Source organism: Lynx canadensis, chromosome A2 (assembly GCF_007474595.2).
Source record: "Lynx canadensis isolate LIC74 chromosome A2, mLynCan4.pri.v2, whole genome shotgun sequence".
Taxonomy (NCBI): Eukaryota; Metazoa; Chordata; class Mammalia; order Carnivora; family Felidae; genus Lynx; species Lynx canadensis.
This window is the reverse complement of record NC_044304.2, coordinates 7,590,417-7,612,196: the sequence shown is the minus strand read 5'-3', so window position 1 is coordinate 7,612,196 and position 21,780 is coordinate 7,590,417. Positions and strand designations below refer to the sequence as shown.

The 21,780-nt window shown below is 56.1% G+C and overlaps 1 protein-coding gene across 2 annotated transcripts in view; it reads right to left on the bottom strand.

The window, feature by feature from the left end:
• Window positions 1-12,575, bottom strand: part of PDE4A (phosphodiesterase 4A) — a 35,983-nt gene extending 23,408 nt beyond the window's left edge. Inside the window, exon 1 of one of the 2 annotated variants that reach the window (XM_030300008.1) lies at window positions 12,214-12,575. In XM_030300008.1, the coding sequence (XP_030155868.1) occupies window positions 12,214-12,533 (320 nt within the window). In that variant the 5' untranslated portion in view covers window positions 12,534-12,575. Of the gene's footprint in view, window positions 1-699; window positions 963-12,213 lie in introns of those variants that run through there. The other variant, XM_030299952.1, reaches the window with a different exon arrangement.
• Between the last annotated feature and the right edge of the window lie 9,205 nt (window positions 12,576-21,780).

Genomic DNA, 21,780 nt, shown 5'->3' with positions numbered 1-21,780 from the left:
GTCCAGACGCTGAGCCTGTCCGGGCGGTGTCCTCTCCCACTATGTCTCGGACCTCAGGTCCCAAACAAGTGCATGCGGAGAGTAGGGAGGCAAGGGGGTAACCAGAGGACCCTCTCCTGGCTCTGGAAAAGCCCCCAGAGCCAGCCCGTGCCCACCTCTGGGCTGTCAACCTCGGTTTCCAAGTTAAACGGACACTGGGAAGCCAGACCGGATGTGTCTCCGGGCTCCTCGCCCGCAAGCTTCTAGCCCCCCGCATCCCACCCCGAGTCTGGCCAGGAAGAGAAAGGGCATTTGCCCTCCTGTGCCCGGTGCACCCGGTAACATCACCGAGCCTCCCGGCAAGGCAACCCCCAGATGGCAGCGCTGGCCCCATTTCACAGGCCTTTACACTGAGGCTTAGCAGAATCCAACACGTGTCCCCAGATCGCGGTTGGATGGCAGGTTGGCCTCACTCGTCCAAAGCCTGACTGCAGACTGAGGTCTGCCAAGGTAGTGGGAGGAACTTCACGTTTATTGAGTGCCTACTGCATGCCCTATCAGATGTCTCCACGGCAACCCTGGAGGGCAGGGATGATTTTTATCGCTGTCCTGGGACGGACGAGGGGAAGTTAGACTGCGGAGAGCCCGCTAGGAACCCCAGACCTGGCCTGCCGGGTGGCCAAGGGAGATTCGAACCCACCGCCGCTGGCGCGCACTTACCCAGCCCACGCCTGGCGGCCAAAATCCTGATGGCTGCGGAGAAGCCGAAGACGCCGGCGGAAAGTTGGGGACGGGTTGGCAAAGAAGACGGGCGACGAGGGCGGCGAACGCGGGCGGCGGGGTGCGCGCGGGGCCGGGGGCTCAGGCAGGAACGCCTCGTCCTCGGCCGCCGCCACCGCCGGGAAGGCCGCCAGCTGCAGCTCGGGGATGCGGCCCAGGCCTTGCGGCCGCGCCATAACCACAGGGGGCGCGGGGCAGCCCCGCCTCAGCGGGCGCTGGGGAGCAGCGCCGCCCGCCTGCCCCGGGCAGCCCACGCAGGCCGGCCGCCCAGCCCTGGGGCCCACGGGCCCCACCCCGCCGGGCCGCCTCGGCCCTTCCGGCTTCGCTCTGGGGCCGCCCCTGGGGCGGGGCGGGCCTGGGGCGCCCACACGGCTGCCGAGGGACACCCCTCAGACCGCAGGGCCCTCCCCGCAGTCCCCTTAAGGCGCTTACAGTCGCCGGAAGCGCCTCTACAAACATCGGGGGTGCCCCCCCCCCGCAAATCCCTGGAGTGTTCTCACAAACCGCTGTGGCCCTCACTAACCTCAGGGGCATCCCCAAGGTCTTTCAGATGTCCCCAAAATTTCAGAGAATGTCCCAACCATCCCTGAGTTGTCCTCACACAATCCAGAGGTACCCCCAAATCCCTGAGTTCCCCCCCAAAAGCCAGAGATGCGCTGAGAGGCCCCATACACCCTGGGACAATCCCATAGCTTCCCAAATGTCCCTTACTGATGTCCTCATTGTTACCGATATATCCCCACAAACTCCAGGGGCACCCTAAGAATCTCAGAACACACCCACAAATGAAACTCCTTCAGATCCCGGGACCATGACCAGGTTTCCTCAGAAGTCTCCAAAATCTCTTAGAGCACCCCGACCATCCCTGAGTCATGCAGAGGCCCCCAGAGTACCCCTAGAATTTTCCACAGCCACTGAGCATTCCCACAGCCTGCAGGAGGGCCCCCCAAATTCTGGGGTCCCTCACAGGCCCTCAGATGGCTTCCACAGTCTCTCGGATGTCCCCCTCAATCCCTGAGTGGCTCGGCAGCATCCCGGAGATGCCCCCACAAGTTCAGAGACACCAAAATAACCTCAGGGGTGTCTTCAGACTCAAAGAGTGCTCCCACGTAACCATGTAGCTGCCATCAAAATCCACAGACCCCAGGGCCACAACCAGATCCCTCCAGAGTCCCTAAGACAGTCCTATATCCCTAGGCTATCTCCCCAAACCAAGATAAACCCACAATCCTTGGGGACACCTCCAGAATGCCCCCCACAGCTTCTGAGACACAGAAGCTGAGTGAGTTTACAAGCCCCTAGAGGCTCCTAAGATCGCCACCCGCCCCCCCGTCCTCCCACCCCTTCGGATCTCTGAGGCCCCTTAGAACTAGGGCCCTCCACAGCTCACGAGGTGCCCCAAGAAGCCGAACCTCCCCTCAGCAGAGCAGTACAAACAGATAGGAACTTTCTGGAGTCCCTTCGGTGGCTCTGCCTGCCCAACCACTGTGACTCTGTTGGGCACATGTTCGCCCCTTTCACAAATGAGGAAATGGAGACTGAAGTGAAGATTCTTGAACAAAGTTAGCCAGCTGGTCATAATTCCAGAGACTCCCCCAACCTGTCTGCGGCCCTTTGGAGTTAGGGAAGTGGGAAAGAAAAACAGAACGAATCTCTATTTTAGGGCCATGCCTCTATGAATACCTTTCTCTCTCTACCTTTTGGCTCTGTTGTCATGGGCCCCAGAACTGGCTGACCTAGGCTTGAGTCTGGCCTCTGGCACTTAGTCATTTGACTTTGGGCCAGCCACTTCATTTCACTGAGCCTCAGTTTTCCCAACTGTAAACTGGCATAATAATACTATGCATCTCCTGGATGGACAATTAAAAAAAAAAAAAAGCCTCAGAAAAGTGTTTGGACATAGTAAACACTCACTGAATGTCAGCTATGATTATCTGACAAAACATTTACAGAGAGCTTATAATGCACAAGCCACCGTACTAGCAAGATGATACAGGGGTGCCTGGGTGGCTCAGTTGGTTGAGCGTCCGACTTTGGCTCAGGTCATGATCTCTTGATTTGTGGGTTCGAGCCCCGTGTCGGGCTCTGTGCTGACAGCTCAGAGCCTGGAGCCTGCTTCGGATTCTGTGTCTCCTTCTCTCTCTGCCCCTCCCCGCTCACATTCTGTCTCTCTCCAAAATAAACATTAAAAAATTAAAAAAAAAAAAAAAAGAGGATACAGATGATGATGATGATGATGATGATGATGATGAAGACAGCAGCTAATCTTCAGAATGCCTCCTGGGCATTTAGTACCTCTAGCTATGATCTTATTTAATCCTCATTAAATACCTGCAAAGTGATATGTTGTTGTCCCTATTTTACAGATGGGAAAACTGAGTCTTGGCGAGAAACAACCTGCTCGAGGTCACACAACCAATGAGCGTCTGAGCCAGGCTCTAGACCAGTGTTTGCCACCCTTTATTTCATTATTGCCCCCTCCCCCCAAGAAATAGCCTGCTTAGACAGTCCCAACTCCTAAACTGCCTTCTCTATGAAATATTAAAGCCACCGATACACAGGCATAACTCAGAGATATTGTGGGTTCGGTTCCAGACCATTGCAATAAAGTGAACATCACAATAAAGCAAGCCAAATGAATTTTGTGGTTTCCCAGTGCGTGTAAAAGTTATGTTTATACTACACTGTAGTCTACTAAGTGTGCGTTACGTCTAAAAAAATACGTACGTAGGGGCGCCTGGGTGGCGCAGTCGGTTAAGCGTCCGACTTCAGCCAGGTCACGATCTCGCGGTCCGGGAGTTCAAGCCCTGCGTCAGGCTCTGAGCCTGGAGCCTGTTTCCGATTCTGTGTCTCCCTCTCTCTCTGCCCCTCACCCGTTCATGCTCTGTCTCTCTCTCTCAAAAATAAATAAATGTTGAAAAAAAAAATGTACGTACCCTAATTGAAAAATACTTTGTTGCTAAAAAACGCTAACCATCATCCAAGCTTTCAGCGAGTACATCCTTTTGCTGGTGCAGGGTCTTGCCTTGATGTTGATGGCTGCTGACAGATCAGGATGGATGTGGTAATTTCTTAAAATAAGGAAACAATGAAGTTTGCCACATTGATCGAGTCTTCTTTTTAGGAGTCAGTTCTCTGGATCATGTGATGCTGCGCTTTACCCACCGTAGAATGGCTTTCTTTTATTTTTTTTTTAAGTTTATTTACTTATTTTGAGAGAGAGGGGGGCTAAAAGGGGCAGAGAGGGAGAGAGAGAATCCCAAACAGGCTCTGCAGTGTCAGCATGGAGCCCGATGCAGGGCTCGAACTCACGAAACGTAAGATCATGACCTGAGCCAAAATCAAGACCTGGTCACTTAACTGACTGAGCCACCCAGGAGCCCCTAGAACTTTTTTCAAAATGGAAGTCAATCCTCTCAAACCCTGCTGCTGCTTTATCAACAAACTTTACGTAATATTCTAAAACCTGGTCATTGCAACAACCTTCACAGCATCTTCCCTAGGAGTAGACGCCATCTCAAGAAACCACATTCTTTGCTCATCCAACAAGAAGCGACTCCTCTTCCGTTCAAGTTTGATCATGAGATTGCAGTGAGGCAATCCTATCCTCAGGCTCCATTTCTGATTCCCACCACACCTGCAGTGACTTCCTCCACTGAAGTCTTTTCTTCTTAAAAAACAATTTTTTTAATGTTTATTTATTCTTGAGAGACAGAGACAAAGCACGAGCAGGGGAAGGGCAGAGAAAGACACAGAATCTGAAGCAGGCTCCAGGCTCCGAGCCATCAGCACAGAGCCTGACGCGGGGCTCGAACCCACGGACCGCGAGATCATGACCTGAGCCGAAGTCAGCCGCTTAACCGACTGAGCCACCCAGGCGCTCCCCCCACTGAAGTCTTGAACCCTCACAGTCATCCACAAGATATTCTGTCCTCTTCCCATGAACCAGAATGTTCATAGTGGCATCTAGAATGGCGAAGCCCTTCCAGAAGGCTTTCAATTTATTGTGCCCAGATCTATCAGAGGAGTCACTTTCTGTGGCATCCATAGCTCTACAAAATGGATTTCTTAAATAGGAAGACTTGAAAGTCAAAATTACTCCTCAATCTGTGGGCTGCAGAATGGATGTTGCCTCAGCCGGCATGAAAGCCACATTGATCTCATTGTACGTCTCCATCAGAGCTCATGGCTGGCCAGGTGCATGGTCAATGAGCAATAATATTTTGAAACGAAACTTTTTTTTTTTTTTTGAGCAGTAGGTCTCAACAGTGGGTTTAAATTATTCAGTAAAACCACGTTGTAAATAGATGTGCTGTCATCTGGGCTTTGTTGTTCCATTTACAGAGCACAGACAGAGAATCATTGGAATCATTCTTAAGGGCCCTAGGATTTTCAGAATGGTAAATGAGCACCGGTTTTCACTTAAAGTCACCAGCTCCATTTGCCTTTAACAAGAGAGCCCTTTGAAACTTTGAAGCCAGGCATTGACTTCTCCTCTCTAGCTATGAAAGCCCTACATGGCATCTTCCGATAGAAGGCTGCTTTGTCTACACTGAAAATGTGTTGTGGGGGTGCCCGGGTGGCTCAGTCGGTTAAGCATTTGACTTCAGCTCAGGTCATGATCTGCCCGATCAGAGTTCGAGCCCCGTGTCAGGCTCTGTGCTGACAGCTCAGAGCCTGGAGCCTGTCTTTCTCTCTCTCTCTCTCTCTCTCTCTCTCTCTCTCTCTCTCTCTCTCTCTCTCTCTTTGCCCCTCCCTGGCGTGCGCTGTCTGTCTCTCTCTCAAAAACCAATAAATATTTTAAAAAATATATTGAAAAAAAAAAGAGAAAATGTGTTCTTTAGCGTAGCCACCATTGATCAGCTTAGCTAGATCTTTCTGGATGGCTTTCTGCAGCTTCTACATCGGCACTTGCGGCCTCACCTCCGTCTTTGATGTTATAGAGACAGCTTATGTCCTTAAACTTCATGAACCAACCTCTGCTAGCTTCAAACTCGCCTTCTGCCGCTTTCTCACCTCTTTCAGCCTCCACAGAACGGAAGAGAGTGAGGGCCTTGCTCTGGATGAGGCTTTGGCTTAAGGGGAATGTTGTGGCTAGTTTGATCTTCTGTCTTGACCCCTAAAACTTGCTCCCAAGTCAGCAATAATGTTGTTTTTCTTTCTTATCATTCCTGTGCTCGCTGGAGTGGCACCTTTAACTTCCTCCAAGAACTTGTCGTTTGCATTCACAGTGAGGCTCGCTGTCTGGTACAAGGGGCCTAGCTTTCAGCCTACGTCAGCTTGCAACGCTCCTTCCTCACGAAGCTTCATCAGTTCTGGCTTTTGATTTGAAGTGAGAGATAGGTGTGACTGTTTCACTTGAACACTGAAAGGCCATCAGGGTGACTAATTTTGGCCTAATTTCAAAATTGCTATGTCTTAGGGAATAGGGAGGCCCAGGGAAAGGGAGACACTGGGCAACAGTTGGTCGGGGGAGCAGTCAGATCCCACACTGACTTTCATCGAGGAAGTCTGCGGTCTCTTATGGGTGCGGTTCGTGGCGCCCCCAAGTGGTTACTCTAGTAACAGCAGATGGATCACAGAGGACCAGAATAAATCTAATAATAATGATGAAAAAGTTTGGAAACATTGCAAGAACTACCGAAATGGGACACACAGAAACGAGATACCGCATGTAAAAAATGCAGTATCTCTGGGGAGCTTGGGTGGCTCAGTCGGTTACGTGTTAGACTCCTGATTTCAGCTCAGGTCATGATCTCGCAGTTCCTGAGTTCGAGTCCCACATCAGGCTCTGCACTGTCAGTGCAGAGCCTGCTTGGGATTCTCTCTCCCTCTCTCTCTGCCCCCTCCTCCAAGCTCTCTCTCTCTCTCTCTCTCTCTCAAAATGAATAACCTCGGGTACCTGGGTGGATCAGTCAGGTAAGCATCTGACTTTGGCTCAGGTCAGTTCATGAGTTCGAGTTCAAGTTCATGAGTTCACGTCAGTTCATGAGTTCGAGCCCTGCATGGGATTCTCACTCTCACTCCCTCTCTCTCTCCACCCCTCTCCCACTTGCATGCATGTTCTCTCTCTCTCTCTCAAAATAAATAAACTTCAATAAATAAACTTTAAAAAGTGCAGTTATAGGGGAGCCTGGGTGGCTCAGTCGGTTAAGCATCCGACTTCGGCTCAGGTCATGATCTCACAGTCCGTGGGTTCGAGCCCCGCGTCGGGCTCTGTGCTGACAGCTCAGACCCTGGAGCCTGCTTCGGATTCTGTGTCTCCCCTCTCTCTGCCCCTTCCCTGCTCATGCTCTGTCTCTCTCTGTCTCAAAATAAATAAAAAACATTAAAAAAATAACAAAAAGTGCGGTAACAAAGCAAGGTAGGCCTGTACTGTGTATCTGTTTATGTCCTATGTGTATATTTGGGCTTTGTACATAAATGTAAGATTTATGTATACCCACCCAAGAACCAACTTTCACCCCCTTGGAGGTAATATCACCTCGTTGGGAATGCAGGGTGTCCCAGTCTTGGCACTATTGGCATTGGGCACCAGATAATGCCCTGCAGCACCTCTCTCCAGTCATTAAACTAAAATGTCTCCAGCCATTTTCCACATGCCCCCTGGAGGCCAGAATTGCCCTCAGGTGAAAACTCCTGCTCTAAACCCACTAAGACCCTTGTTCTGGCCACTGGGACCTCTTGGTCCAGGCACAAACAGAAAGGAGGAGCATTCTTAGGCACCTGCCCTCAGGTTTCCCTGCACTGTTTTGCTGATTCCTCAGGCCAGACTTTGGAAATAGCGTTCTGAACAGGCCCATTTCAGAGATGGGGAGCCCGAAGCACGGGAAGGGGAAGTGACTCGGCCAGGGTCACCCGGACCCTGTTGTCTGACTCCAGAGACTGGGATTTTAGTCACTAGGCTACACAGGCCCTTCACGGTTCAGTCTGTTTCCAGCTCAGTGAGCTTTGTCCCTTCCTAGCAAGTCAGAGATAAACTGAACCCTAAAGCCAACCTTGACCATAGCCTGTGAAGCCCTACATGAGCTGCCCTGGCACCTCCTTGCCTCATTTCCTTCCACTCACCCTTTGCTCACTCTGCCCAGCCACACCTGCCTCTCTACTTTTCCTAGAACATAACAGACATGCTCCTACCCCAGGACCTTTGAACTGCCTGTTCCCTCTGCTTGTCACCTTCTTCCCTCAGGCTCACCGAGCCTCCTCTGCCACCCCATTTAGGTCTCTGCTCAAATGTGACCTCTTCAGCCAGGCCTTCCCTGACCCCAGGATCCCTCTTCTCTTCACGTCCCACGTGGCATCATCTGGAACTATTATAGGCCTTTATTTGTTATTTCTTCCTCACCCGCTAGCCTGAGAACTCCAGGACAGCAGGGACAGGGTCTATTTCATTCTTTGCTGCTGCCTGAAGATGTGCAGTCAGTGTCTGTGGAATGGATGGCCACATGAGGAAAATGAGGCTCGGACAGGTGAAATCCTGTCCTCGGGTCACACAGCAAGTCAAGGGCGAGCTCTTACTCAGGAGTGAAGACAGTGGGCTCAGTGCCCCCCAAAACTCTGTCCTCACCTGGTCAGTTTGCAGTTCCCCCAGGCCCAAAGCCCCACCTGCTACTCAGAGCTCGCAGTCATTCTGTGGCTGGTGAAAGAGGGGGTGCCCTTGCAGCCAGGGCCCAGGATTGTACTCAGAGGATGCCCCCCTTTTTCCCTGCAGATGTTGGGAGCCAGTTCTCAAAAGCCCCAGCTCCTGGCTGCCCAGCCCCAACGGCGGCCATCTCGGCCTTACCACAGCCCTGGGGACCGGCAGATCTTATCCACAAAGGCTTAGTAAGGAAGAAACTGAGGCGCAGGGAGGCATGATCATGGGCCCCCGTCCCACAGCGAGTCAGTGGGCAGGGCTACAATCCGATTCTTAGCCACCAAGCTGGAGTCCAGGAGTCCTGGGTCTTTTAACCCCAAGTCTGCCCTTCCTCACTGTGTGACCTTGGCCAAGTCACTTCTCTCAGTTTCCTCGGCAGGAATAGAGCGCCAAAGACACCGGGAGTTACCACGCAGGTTGGAGGCCCCGGCCTGGGCCAGCCCGTAGGTGAGCCCGGAGGAGACTCCGCATCCTCAACTTCTCCGCCAAATTCCTCTGCATCCGCCAGGCGGCCGTCTCCACCGCGCTCGGCTGGATGGGGATTGCCGCCTGGTCCCGCCCGGGGAGGGCGAGGACCTCAGCCGAAGCCTGCGGTCGGTCGGCCGGCCTGGCGCCCACTCTCTGGGGCGCTCGATAAGCATGATATAATAACCTGGGGCACCCGGTAGTGGCGGCGGCGGCGACTTTGTTCTGCGCGGGGACTGGAGTCCCACAGGCAGGTCCGGACTCGGAACGCACACTCAGCCTGTGCCTTTCTCATCATCCAGCAGAGGGCGCGCGGAGGGAGGGGCGCGAGGAGAGACCCGCTCCCAGGCCACAGCCAGGGATAAGGGAGAGCCAGAGGTGAGGGCAGGCGAGGACCCAAGTGGAGACAGAGGCCACGGGCTAGAGGGTGACCCCAGTCCAGCTGCTTCAACCTCTCCCAGGGGCGCTGCAGCGCCCTCCCTCGGCGGGGAGAGTTTGGGGGTACAGAAGGGCACGGGGGTGGGGCTAGGGGGTCGGTATGTTGGCCCCGCCCCCAATTCGGGCAAGTTTCCCCCCCCCTCCGCCCCCACCATCAACAGAGTCTTTCTCTTCCTCCAGCTCCATCTGCCTCTTGACAGATCGTGGTGGTGCCGTGACTCAGCCCCGCAGGGCGCCAGGAGCACAGGCTCATGCATCCCCAGGTCTGGAGGAGGGTTGTGGATGCCATCTCCGATGGGGGGCAGTGCCCTCTCCCTGAGGGGTCCTGTGACTCAAGTCCGGAGGGCTGTCTGGATCCCGTTTTTGGTGGCTGCATGAACTGCAACGTGGGTAGCACTGGAACGCCCTGTGCGCACTCAGGGAACCCCCTTTCTGGAGGCACAGGCTGGCAGAAAGCCAATTCTAAGGAGCCAGGTTCCCACTGGCGGCCTCTTAGTTTCCCCTTCCTCCTTCCGCCCAGGGGTGGGGGGAGGACACTGGCACCAAGGCCACAACCACTGCAGGCTACACAGGCCCACAGAGAAACAGAAACCTGTACTTGAGGTTCCTGTTTTTCCTTCCCACCCTGAAGGGGCAAGGTCTACCCAAGCCCCACCTCCTCCCCTGAGTGCAGGTCCCTGAGCGACTATCTACGGAGCACTCACGGTGTGCAGCCCTTTACACACATCCCCATTCGCACAGAACTCTCAAACACCCCCCTCCCACAGAGCAGTGCCAAAGCCCTACTTAACAGACAGGGAAACTGAGGCTCAGAGAGGGCAAGACACTTGTCGTGCCAGGACCCCAGGCATCAGACAGATGGGTGTTGGGATCTCGGCTTTGCCATTTCCTGGTTGTGTGAGCCTGGGCAAGAAGGAGAAGGGACTTTGCCCCTCCGGGCCTCCGTGTGTCCAGCAGGAATACCTGATGAGGCACTGGAGAGGAAGAGACGTGTAGGAAAGTCCCCAGCATGGAGCCCAAGAGTGAGCCATTACAAGATAGATGCCACTAAGATAATGGTGATTATTACCACTCAGCTACTGTCCCCAGAGAGTCAGCAGCCCAGAGACTAGGGTAGGGGGAGTCTCTGGGGCCTTAAAAAGGAATAGGGCCCCCTGCACTCTGCTCCTTCATTCGTCTCTCAGGACAGTGACCTGAGCCAGTTTGGCACACAGCCCTTGGTCTTGGCATTTCCTGTTGATTCCAGTTTTGTTTTCTTTCAGCTTCTCTCTGGTTCCCTTTGGGAAATAGCAGGCTGTGTGTGCTGGGCCCATGACACTCGCTTCCTGCTGGGGGCAGGGGTGCTGGGTCTGGGTATGTCTCCAATGGGGATGGGGGGTGGCTTGGGGGGGCTGTAGGGCCTGCTGGAAGTCCCCAGAGAGAGCGAGAATTGCAGGGTCACAGCCCAGAGGGGCCTCCCTCGGGAACTCCGGCCATAAGAGGCCGGGATTTGACCGTCTTAATGACGTCCCAAGCAGAGGGGCACCCATGGGGGTCAGACAAAGCACACAGTCGAAGCCATCGGTCATACATGTCACCAAAGCACACAGTCAGACCCCGAGCACCACTAGAGCAGGCACAGTAACTGAGAACACCAGGTGGTAGAGGGAGCACACTCGGGAAGTCAGAGGACTCCTGGACACAGGGGACAGAGGCAGCTGAGAGCATGTCACTGTCTCAGTCAATGTCTCTGGGAGCACAGACAGTCCTGTTGACACAGTCACATTGTCCCGGAATGTACACATCACAGTGCCACCATCGCTGCATCCCCGGAGCGCATACACAATCACTGCCTCAAGAGCACACACGGTCATTGTCACAATCGCTGTCCCAGAAGCACACAGTCACACGATCCTGGTCCTGGGAGCTCACGCAGTCATACTGTCACAGTTACCGTGACTCTTAAGTACACAAGTCACACTGTCACAATCACTGTCCTGGAAGCACACCGTCACTGTGTCACCATCACTGTCTCAGAAGCACACACAGTTCCACTGCCATAATCACTGTCCCCAGAGCCCACATAATCCTATGTCACAGTCACAGGGCCCCAGAAGCCCAGGCAGAGCACGGAGCGAAGGCAGACCCAGCTAGTCATACCCCACCAGCTGGAGCCACCCCAGGTCAGTGAGGATACCATTGGAGTCAGCCCAACACCTCCCTCACTAACACTGTCCCCTCTGGGAGGCAGAGACTCCCTTACCCTGGGCCGGGATCGTGCACCCCCTGGGCACTCTTTCCTCCCTCCGGGCAGCTACTGAACCTAACACTCCTGTCCTGAGAGGAAGCTCCAACCCGGCACACAGGCCCCCAACACAGTGCTCCCCCCAAAACCCCCTCTGGATTTCTGACCCCAGCTGCTTCAGGGCGAGTCCCCCGAATGTCCCCCGCACAGTCCTCCACTCCCCAGGATGGCCAGCGCCCCTCAGCCTGGAGGAAACACTGGGATCCTAGGAAGCGGCCCCTTACAGTGCCCTCGAGATCATCCACAAGCGTAGTGAATCTAGCTGCCAGTTCAGTGCCCCCAGGAAAGTCCCTTCAAGTACCCAGCTTAGCCATGTTCTGCACCGTCACCAACTAAGGGTGCAGACTCCAAAGCTGCAGCCCTGAACCGAGGTGTCGTTACTACCACATGCAGCATGGCGCCCCCCAAGTCGACCCCAGGATCAGCTTCAGTAGGAAGGGTATTCGGGTACAGGGCACCACCAGGGTCGGGTCCCGGACGCCCCCACAGTGGAACTCCCCCCCCCCCCACACACCCCCGCTAGTCACTCAGACTCCACCCGCAGCACAGCGCCCCCTTCGGTCGGCGGGGCGAGTGGCGTCTTCTCTGCGCGCCTATCCGCTCCACGCGCGTCCGCCGCCCGGAGTCTTACCGCTTGCAGCTGCCTCCGCTCGCGCCGCCGCTGCCGGTGCCGGTACCGTGGAAGGACGAGGGCCAGGACATGCGAGAAGTGCGCAGGCCGGGCCGGTCGCCGGTGTCCACGGCGTCGGCGCGCTCTATGGGCCGGTGTGGCGGCCGCTCGGGCTCTGCGCGCTCCGCGCTGTCAGAGTAGCCGCGCTGCTGGATACGGATAGGGGTCCGCGGCTGCCGCCACAGGTGCTGTGGGGGCGGCTTCAGGGTGGCCTGGCCCTCCCGGGGCCCGGGCAGAGACAGAGACAGGCTCCTCTCCGAAGGGGCGGCCGGGGGCTCCATGGCGCCGGCCCCTTCCTGTGCCCCGGGGGGCCCCGGCCTCTCCGAGCTTTACCCTGCTCAGCGGCGCGCTAGCCGACGCGCCCGGGGCCCCGCGGGTGCGCCCGGCCTCGCTGGGGCCATGGCGCCCCGGGGACAGACCCGGGGGCGCTACGGGCCGATCGCCCCCGGGCCGGGCGCCGCGGCTTTCGGTCGGCGGCCGGCGCTCTGCTCCGCGCCCGGCAGCGCTCTCCGCGCTCGGTACCCCGCTCCGCGCCAGCCCCGGCTCCCCCGCCCCGTCCCGCCCCTCCCCGCCCCCCGCCCGCCGCTCTGTCAGCGCCGCCCCCCTCCTCCTCCACCGTCCGGGCCTGTGGGGGGCAGCCACCCGAGGAGGGGGGCCCTCCCCGCCCACGCAGAGCCCCGCTCCCGGAGGGGAGGGGGCGCCGGAACTCGGCTCTCTCCTAAGCGCCCTGCCTAGCCGCGGCGTGCACGGGAAAGAAGGAGTTAAACGGTTAATCCGATCAGGAAGGAGACACCCGACTGGTTGCCGGTGTGTCAGTCAGTCCGTCCATCATGGCGGGGGCGGAGCCCTATGCTGGCGTGTCCTCGCCGCTACCCCTGGTCCGGGGGGAGCGTGTGGGGAGTGGTCCCGGTGCCACCGACGCGGTCCCTGCGGCTGGCAACGGCGATGTTCCGGGACTCTCCTGTTGGTGGGTCGGAAGATGGCAATGGTGTGTGCCCGGTGCGGGATGTGCGTGCACGTGGCCCCTTCCGAGGGTTGTCTGTGTTTTCCGTGTCGGCTGGAAGTGTGTGCGCGCACGTGGTTGGCTGCTGCGGTCTGCCTGTTTCTCTGGATTTCGCTGTGTGTGTATCTGTGTGTCTGTGGGTGAAGGAGGTGTGCGCACGTGTGCCGCTTGTTTGGCGGGTGTGCGCCTCTATGGGGTCTGTCCTGGTGGCCTGGGGCTGTGCATGTGTACCCACGCGTTTGGGTGTGTATTGTTGGTCTGTGCTTGCGGAGTTGTGCAGGCAATTCAGCCTCCGTGGTTTGACTGTGGTATGAGGTAGTCTATACGTGTTGGGGTGTGTGTGTGTGTGTGTGTGTGTGTGTGTGTGTGTGTGTGTGTCTGTGGTCGGCCTGAGGGCAGCTCTGGGGTGTTTCTGGGGTGTGTCCCTTTGGTTCCCGTGTGGCTCCAGGAGGACACCGCAGCTGCCCGCCCACCGCTCTGTGTATCGCCGCCTCTTGTAAAGCGCTTCTGCAGGAGGTAAACTGAGGCAGGTCCCCGGCAGCCGCGGGATGCATCCCCATGCCCTTTTCAGGCGAGTAAACAGCCGCGCCTCCTCTCCGCGGCCCCCGCCGGCAGAGCCCCCCTTCCGGCACCTAAATCGGGAGTCGCCGTGACTCACGCTCCCGCCTCCCCCAGCGCCGCGCCGAGCGAGCAAGCAGAGAGCGAGCGGGATCTGAGCGCCACCCTCCCCCCATCTCTGCCGCCCTGGCCGCGACGGAGCCCTGGTGGTGGCCGGGCTTTGGGAGCGCATTCGCCCGCGTGCCCCCACCTCTTGTGGCCGACGCGCTCTCGGATGCTAAACGGTTCTGGTGCGCGTCCCCGGAACCAGGTCCCCACCCCCGCGATCCCCCCCTCGTGGACTCCCCCGGGCAGGCCGTGCCGTCTGCCACCGCCCTCCTCCCCCCGCCCCCCCCCCGCACTGTTCTTAAAGGAAAAAAAAGAGCCCGACTCCAACCCCCACAGCCGCTTTTCTCCCCTCCCGAGGGGGCTCCAGGCGTGGGCGAACGCAGAACAAGAACCCGCCCCGCATTAGCAGCCGCGGGGTATCCCAGAAGCTAGAACTGTGTCTCCCACTTCTCTCAGGGACCCTCCCCCCCGCAGTATACACTCAGAATGGCTTCTAGGTGATCGGCAAGGGCTGTCAGTCCTCCCCAGATCATTTAAGGGTCCTGGGCTGGGCCAAATGCTTTGAGCAGGGGAGTGGAGACTGTAGCGTTGGCCCGGGGTTTTGGGTGGGTATCAGGGATGGGGGTTGGGGGGAGGGCTTGGGCCCCAGTCCGGGGTTGGGAGGACGGTTTGCAGAAAAGAAGCACAAGGCAGTGGGCCAAGGCTGGTGTTTGGAGCTCTGGTCTGAGTCTGGGATGGATCAGATTGGACCTGAACCTGGTAGAGAGTAGAAGGATTATTTGGGGGGAGGGGGAGGAGGATATATTAGACGGAAAGGGGGGGGGGATGACAGTCATTTCCCTCCCCCAACTGGAAATGAAGCATTTTTACCATGACCTAACCAGAGACCCTGGAGACCTCCAATCGAGTAGATAAGGGGACAGGAAGAGGCTGGAGAGAATGGTGGCCTGAGGAGGGCAGTAGGGGCAGGGGCCTGGCCACTTTCAAACTCATCCTCAGCCAAGATGTGGGCTACAGTGCCCTCGGAGGACCCCAGATGAAAAAGAGCAAGAAACTATGTGAAGCCGGGGCTCACATATACCTCTCACATCTACCCAAGAGAAAGAAAAATGCCAGGTCAGCCCTCCTCCAGGGTCTCACCAGCCACTTTAAGACCTGGAAGAAAGTGCATCCTCCCAGGATAGGAAATAGGGGTGCACAGCTGACTGGTGGGAGACCCACCCCCTAGCCTCTCCCCGCTCTCTCATGGCGGGGGCATCTTTGGGGACTCGAGGGCTGAAACCCTTTCCACAGTCCTGCCTCTGCGCTGACTCAGCCAGCTGCAAAATGGAAGGGATTCCTAGAGGCCGCAAGGGGAGCCTTTGGGGAAGGGATGTCACAGCCTGATGTACTGGGATCCAGGAGAAGATCCAGCTGGTTTTGTGAAAAGCCAGGGGCCTGAAGCATGGAAAGGGCTGGCGGCTGGACCTAGCCCAGCTTGCCCTAAATCTCCACCCCTCCTCCCAGCCTGGTCCCCTCCTGCCTACCTGTCGGCTTTGGTGATGGAAATCCTTGGAGGGACCAGCAATGGCAGCGTGGTGGGCCTTGGTGGCAGAGGGATCCCAACATCCAAGGGCTCAGTCTCAGCCCAGCCCAGGCCAGGACCTGTGGAAAGGCGACGGCGAGGGCGTCGAAGGTCGGCCCCCAGCATGTTGGCACAGGTGGGCTCGGGAGTCTCCCACAGCCTCTGAGGAAGGACAAGGGCAGAATAAGGGCGCAGCCAGGCTGCTCTGAGCCCCTCCCTCCAGTAACACCCTTCTCTAGACACCTGAGAGAGTGGCTGATGGGGATATAGGCTCCTCGTGTCCCCCTCACGGCTTAGCCACTCGCTGATCCCTCCCTTATATCTAAGGGGTGCCCCTTCTCCGCCATAATTCTTGTAGGGCTCCCTTTCGATGTTCCGGTCCTGGGGCTCTGGGTCCTTATGCCTGTACACGCTGTGCTTCACTGTGAAAACTCTCTAGCACATCCCCACACTCCACGTCTACGAAAGCCCCTCCTGGCCTCACAATCTGTGGCCCCTCCCCCCTTCACATCACAGACCTTTTTAAGACCTTACCCCCAGCACCCCTCCTCCACCCACTTGAGAAGCCCCTTGGAAGCTCCTGCTTTCTGTCCCTGGGCTGAGAGCCTCTTGATCCAGGCAGCAGGAAAATAATGGGATCAAGCGTGTAAACTGAGGCACAAGGCGATGGATGACACTCCTCAGACTTGAGGATATGGAGAAACACTTAGTGAACAACCCATTGGTCACAAGAGGGCGCCCGTCCCCCGCCGCGGCCCAAGTCCCGCCCCTCAGCCCGGGCCCCGCCCCTCGCACCTCGTCCCGGGTCCCAGCCACGGACAGGACACTGCGACTCCTCTTCATCCCGCCAACCTAGCGCGCCGTTGGGGCTGCGGGGGTCATGTTGGCGCGGGCCAGCGCCTCCTGAAGGACCGAGCCGAAGACATCCGCCATTAGTGCCCTGGGGCTCCCCCTGCCGACCGAGCCTGAATCCTACCCCCCTTGCTAGTTTTCTCTCCCGAGGCGTGACGTCATCGAGTAGCTGACGCACTGGCCGTCGGTGACGTCGCTCGCCCGTCGCCAGAGCGACAGCTGACGCACGGCTGGGGTCTGGACGGCGTCAATGCCCGGGTTGGCCACTGGGGGGCCGGGAGCCTCGAGACCGGGTCGCCCCAGCCCCCACCCGTCCTCCCGCGGGGGCTTTCCCCGGCCTGGGGATCCCGCAGAGAAGACCGGGAGCTCCCAGAGGCGGCCGCGTGTGGCGCGTGGTCCGAGCCGGGGGCCGGAGGAAGCGTCTCCTCCGAGCTGTTGGGATTTTATGCCTAAACCCGAAATAGCTCCGATGTGCGGGGGCCGGGCACAGCGAGACGGCGGCTTGGGCACAGATGGGGGACGCGCAAGCAGAGGCGCGCAGAGACAGACAGGGACGCGTGGAAATAGAAACAGACAGACAGGGACACAGACGCCGCTCCCGATGATGAATGCGCTCTCCTGCCGGCGATCCTGGTCTGAAAGCCTGGATGGAGGGGGAGGCTGGTTCACTCCACCTTCGCACCCAGGTGCCGTGAATTACTGCTCTGTGGCCATGGGTCAATGACTTCAACTCCCTGAGCCTCAGTTTCTCCTCTGTGAAATGGAATGATAAGCCCTGCAAGGTCCGTGTGAGAATGAAATGAAATCGGACCGTGTTGAATTCCCACAGGACAGTGTCTGGCGCTCAGTAAGTGCTTAGTACTGCCAACATCTGAGCCTGCGAGAGCCTGCTAGAACCCATGTCAGATCATGTCCCTCCTCTGGTCGGAGCCCTCCGTGGCTTTCACCTCACTCAGAGGAGAAGTCCTCAAGAGGAAGCCCACACAGTTCTGCAGGATGTGCCCAAGCACCTCCCTGTCCTCACCTCTTACCATTCCCTCTCAGCTCCTGCTCTAGCCACACTGGTTTCTTGGCTGTTTCTGGACCCACCAGGCACGCTCCAGTCTCAGGGCCTTTGCACCTGCTGCTCCTTCTGCTTCCTCGCTTCCCTTAAATATCCACTGGACCCTCACATTCTTCAAGTCTTTGTTCATATCTCACCTTTTCAGGTGTTTCTCCCGGAGTTTCTCTCCATCCCACCACGTTTAAAGTTGCTAGCTCCTCAGGCCTCCTAATCTCCCTTATCCTGCTCTATTTTTCCCTGGGACTTATCCCCTCATAACACACCATGTAATTTATCTATTACACTCATGGTCTCTTCCCACACTAGAATATCAGCTGCAGGAGGGCAAGAATATTTTATGTTTTATTCATTACCATATCCCCAGTGCCTAGAACCAAATCTGGAACATAGTAAGTCCTTATAACTATTTGTTCAATGTCCGGTTATTATTTTGAGGGCGCAACAGCAGAATTATAAAGTTCCTAGCTGGGCCCACTATGGACTCGCTACTCTGCCCCCTACTTTGGCTGTTATTTCTTTTTCTTGCCTTATTGCACTAAGCAGCACTTCAGTTCAGTGTCAACCAGTAGCAATGAACGTACATATTATCTCCTCAACCTAGGCGAGCCTGTGACAGACGGTCATTGAACAAATGGATGAATGTGTAGAGATAGCTTGAAGGTCACCTCCACTTCTCAGCCAAACCGAGCCAGTCGGTGTTCTGAGCCCCTACCGCTGCTTATCCTGCCCCCAAGAATGCACTCATCATTCTGAGTTGTCATTATCTGTACGAATGGTGCCCATTCAACACGGCCCCCACACGTAGTCTCAATGAATGCGGAATGAACACGACGGACACAGGGAGAAAGAACAACTCCCTCTCTGTGAATGCGGTCAGATACACAGAAAGAGAAAGGGCCATGTAGTAAGGGCCAGGTTCAGGCTCCGAAATTACACTCACAGACCTGCATTCAGATCCTTGCTCTGCCCCTTCTTAACTGTGTACCCTTGGCCAAGTCACTCAGAACCCTACCTGTGCTGCATAGCCGGTGCTCACAAAATTAGCCATTATCCTAGTAATAATAGCAATTAGCATCATGGTGGTTGACTGTGTGGAGCTATGGACAGACATGGAAGACAGCAACACATTCACAGAAACCTCCCATCCTCCCCCTAGACCCACTGGCTGACTCACTGTTCCTCAACCCCTTCACACATATTCAGACCTCAGGGCCTTTGTACTTGTAGTTCTCCTGACCCAGAAAACCAGACTCAGATATCCTGTGTTCCTCCCACCGCCCGATCTCCTTGACTGCTTTCCTCTTGTCTCTTTTAGATTTATAACATTCTAACAAGATACAGACTCTATTATTTTTATCAGTTATTGCCTGTCCTTTGATTAGGACATGAGGTGGAGACCTTGGTCTATTTTGTCTCCAGCTGGATCTCCAGTCCTAGGACCATGCTGGCATACAGTAGGTGCTCAACAAATATCTGCTGAATGAATGAATAAATCCACTTGACTCCCTTACCTCCTCAGGCCTCTGCTCAAAAGCACCTCATTCCAGAGGGTTTGTTTCCCTGACACAGATGCCTCCTTCCATTCCATTGCCCTCACTCGGCTTTACTTTTCTTCTCAGTTCTCCTCACCCCTGACATATCATATATTTACATTTCTGCTTTCAGCAGCCTGAGTTCCACGAGGGCAGGGGATTTTTCAGTCCTGTTTTAGCTATATCGAGACCCAACTTCGCAGACACGTGACCTGTGCCATCGCTCGCGGTCCCACGCTTAGAAGGTTTAATGCACTGCCCTTGTCTTGAAATGCTTCATTCCTTTGCCCGGGACCCCTGCCTTTTCCTCTTGCCCTGGGCTCTTCAAATTCTGTGGCCAGATCCCCAATGCCTGAAACAGCCCATGGGTTTGCAGAATAAAGGAAGGAATGGAGAAGCGGATGGCCAGCAAAAGCCCTGCAGTCCAGGAGAGAGGGACAGAGGCACACAGCGCCGCTGTCCAGACCCCTCTGTACATCTGCGGAAATCGGCCTTGGCAGAAACCCAGGCATGGAAGGCAGGGCCTCACGAACTGGCCTGAGTGCCCGCGGTAGAGGGGTGCCTCTAAGCCTGCTTTCCCTCCCCTGGGCAGCAGGAGGCTGGGAGGGGGGTCCAGATGGCAGAGCAGACTGCTCTGGGCAGCTGGCACCAGGCTCGGGCTGAGTGAGACTGCTTCCCTCACCCAGCTCGTCAGCGTGATCAGCTAGCGGCCCGGTCCGGGGGGGCCCTTGGCCCAGCCTGACAATAAAGCGCTGGCTTCAGCCAAGCCCACCGCCCTCAGAAGGATGGATGGCTGACAAGAGGGAAGGAAGTGAGGATAAATGCCCTTATCCACACCTCGGCCCTCCGCATTCAGGCCTGAGAAGTAACAGTTACTAACTAGCTCTATGCCTGGGGCTAAAGCAGGGCTGGGAAGGACCTTCAGGGACCCCAGGCATGTGTGTGTGTGTGTGTGTGTGTGTGCGCGCGCGCACGCACGCGTGCATGTGTGTGCATGAGACCATACACGACTGTCGATGTGCAACTGAGCAAATGGAACTTTCGGTGAGTCCGTGACGTTGCACAGCTGAAAGCAGACCATGCCTGCTGGAGTGTATGTACCTGACAGGCTGAAGCCATACGAGCCTATGTAGGTGTGAGACTGGATGTACCTCTGTGTGATTATGGTATGAGTGTGTATGTGGGGAGAGGGGACAGTACGTGCCTGTCGATGCAGTGGGAAGCAGCATTTCACAGCAGTTAGAAATGCAGGTCTGGGTTCAAATTTTTGCTCAGTCACTCCCTGGCTATGTGGCCTCGGACACATTCTCTGGCTATGTTGGCTCTGGCCTGTATAGGTGTTTGTTAGTAAGATTATGTCTGTCTGGATTTAAGTGTGCGTGTGTTCGAAGAGTAATTCAACTCCTCCAGGAGGTTTTTCTGGATACCCAACCTGAATTGGACCCTTCTATTTTTCTCTCTTGCCAGTCTCCTAATCATCACTGGTTTTTTATAGATTTGTGTTGTTTATTTTTCTGTCTTCTCCATTAAATGTCACCTCTGTGGGGGGCAGGGAGTTGCATTCTGTTCACCCCAGCACCTGGCATATAGTAGGGGCTGAATAAATACTTGTTGAACAGATATGCATCACAGTAGGGCTGTGTCTGTGTTGGTATAGAGAGAGAGGTGGGAGCTGGCTGGGTATCATGGGTTCCTGGAGGGTCCTGTGCTCAAAGCTGGTGTCTGTTTTCTTCCTTTCCTATTCCTTCAGCCATGCTCACTTTATGAAAATGATGCTAATGCCTCAATTCCCTGTATTGCCTTTGACAACATCTTCCCCCTTTTCTGGGTCTTAGGGACTCACTCCCCTCATCTGTAAAACAGAAGGATGGATCGGTTCACGATAAGCCTCCTTCCTGATCTAAAGTACTATGAAAATAGTCCTCATCTAATACCCTCTTTAATTCATTCAACATTTATTGAGCACCTATTGTGTGCCAGGCACTGTTCTGGACCCAGCCCTGCCCTCATGGAGCTCCAGGGAATAAGGGAGGCGAATCTCATTCCCCCCCCCTCCCCAACCAGATGTGTCATTTAATCCCAAGCACCCTTACCCCGGTCATTCTCTCTGCCCTATAAGATTTTATGGGTCTGGATTCGCCAGTGGGTATTCCTCTCTTCACACACTGACCTTGCTCCCTCGCCAGGCTCAGGTATAGGCACGGCAAGCATCAGGCTGTTCTTGTTGGTTGCTGTAGCCCCACCACCTGGCTACAGTGCTGTGGAGCATAGTAGGCACTTGGGAAATATTCTGTGAAATGAGCTAAGAAATCAATGACGGAGCAAAGGCAGGCTCCCATGCATGACCTCATGAAATCCTTGGTGTCGTTACCCACTTTGCGGATGAGGAAAGCGAGGCTCAGGGAGGCAGAGCCGATGCTAAGTGGTGTGGGGCTGTGGGATGCAGCAGAGAAAGCCTAGGTAGCTCAGAGGACCACCAGCCGCCCACCCCTACCTCACAGGTACGAGAGACACAGCAGAGGATGCGCTGATGGGGGGGCGGGGAAACCCAGGGACGGTGCACATCAACTCGGAGGGCTCCGTGTCAGTGCCCAGCTGGAGATGCTTTGCTGGCAGATTAGGAAAGTCTTGGCGCTGATGGGGAAGCTTCCGGCGCCCTGTCCCCAATTCTGGGAGCTGGGGCTCCCAGGACCCCGTTTCACTGGGGCCGGTCGGCTCCAGTCTCCAGAGCCAGGGAGAGACCTCCACGGCTACCCGGGAATCGCTGGCATCTGGGGTCCTCCCCACACACCCACAGCCCGGAGGCCAGCCTGAAGCCCTCAAAGGGCGTACGGGTGGGCCCCGGCTT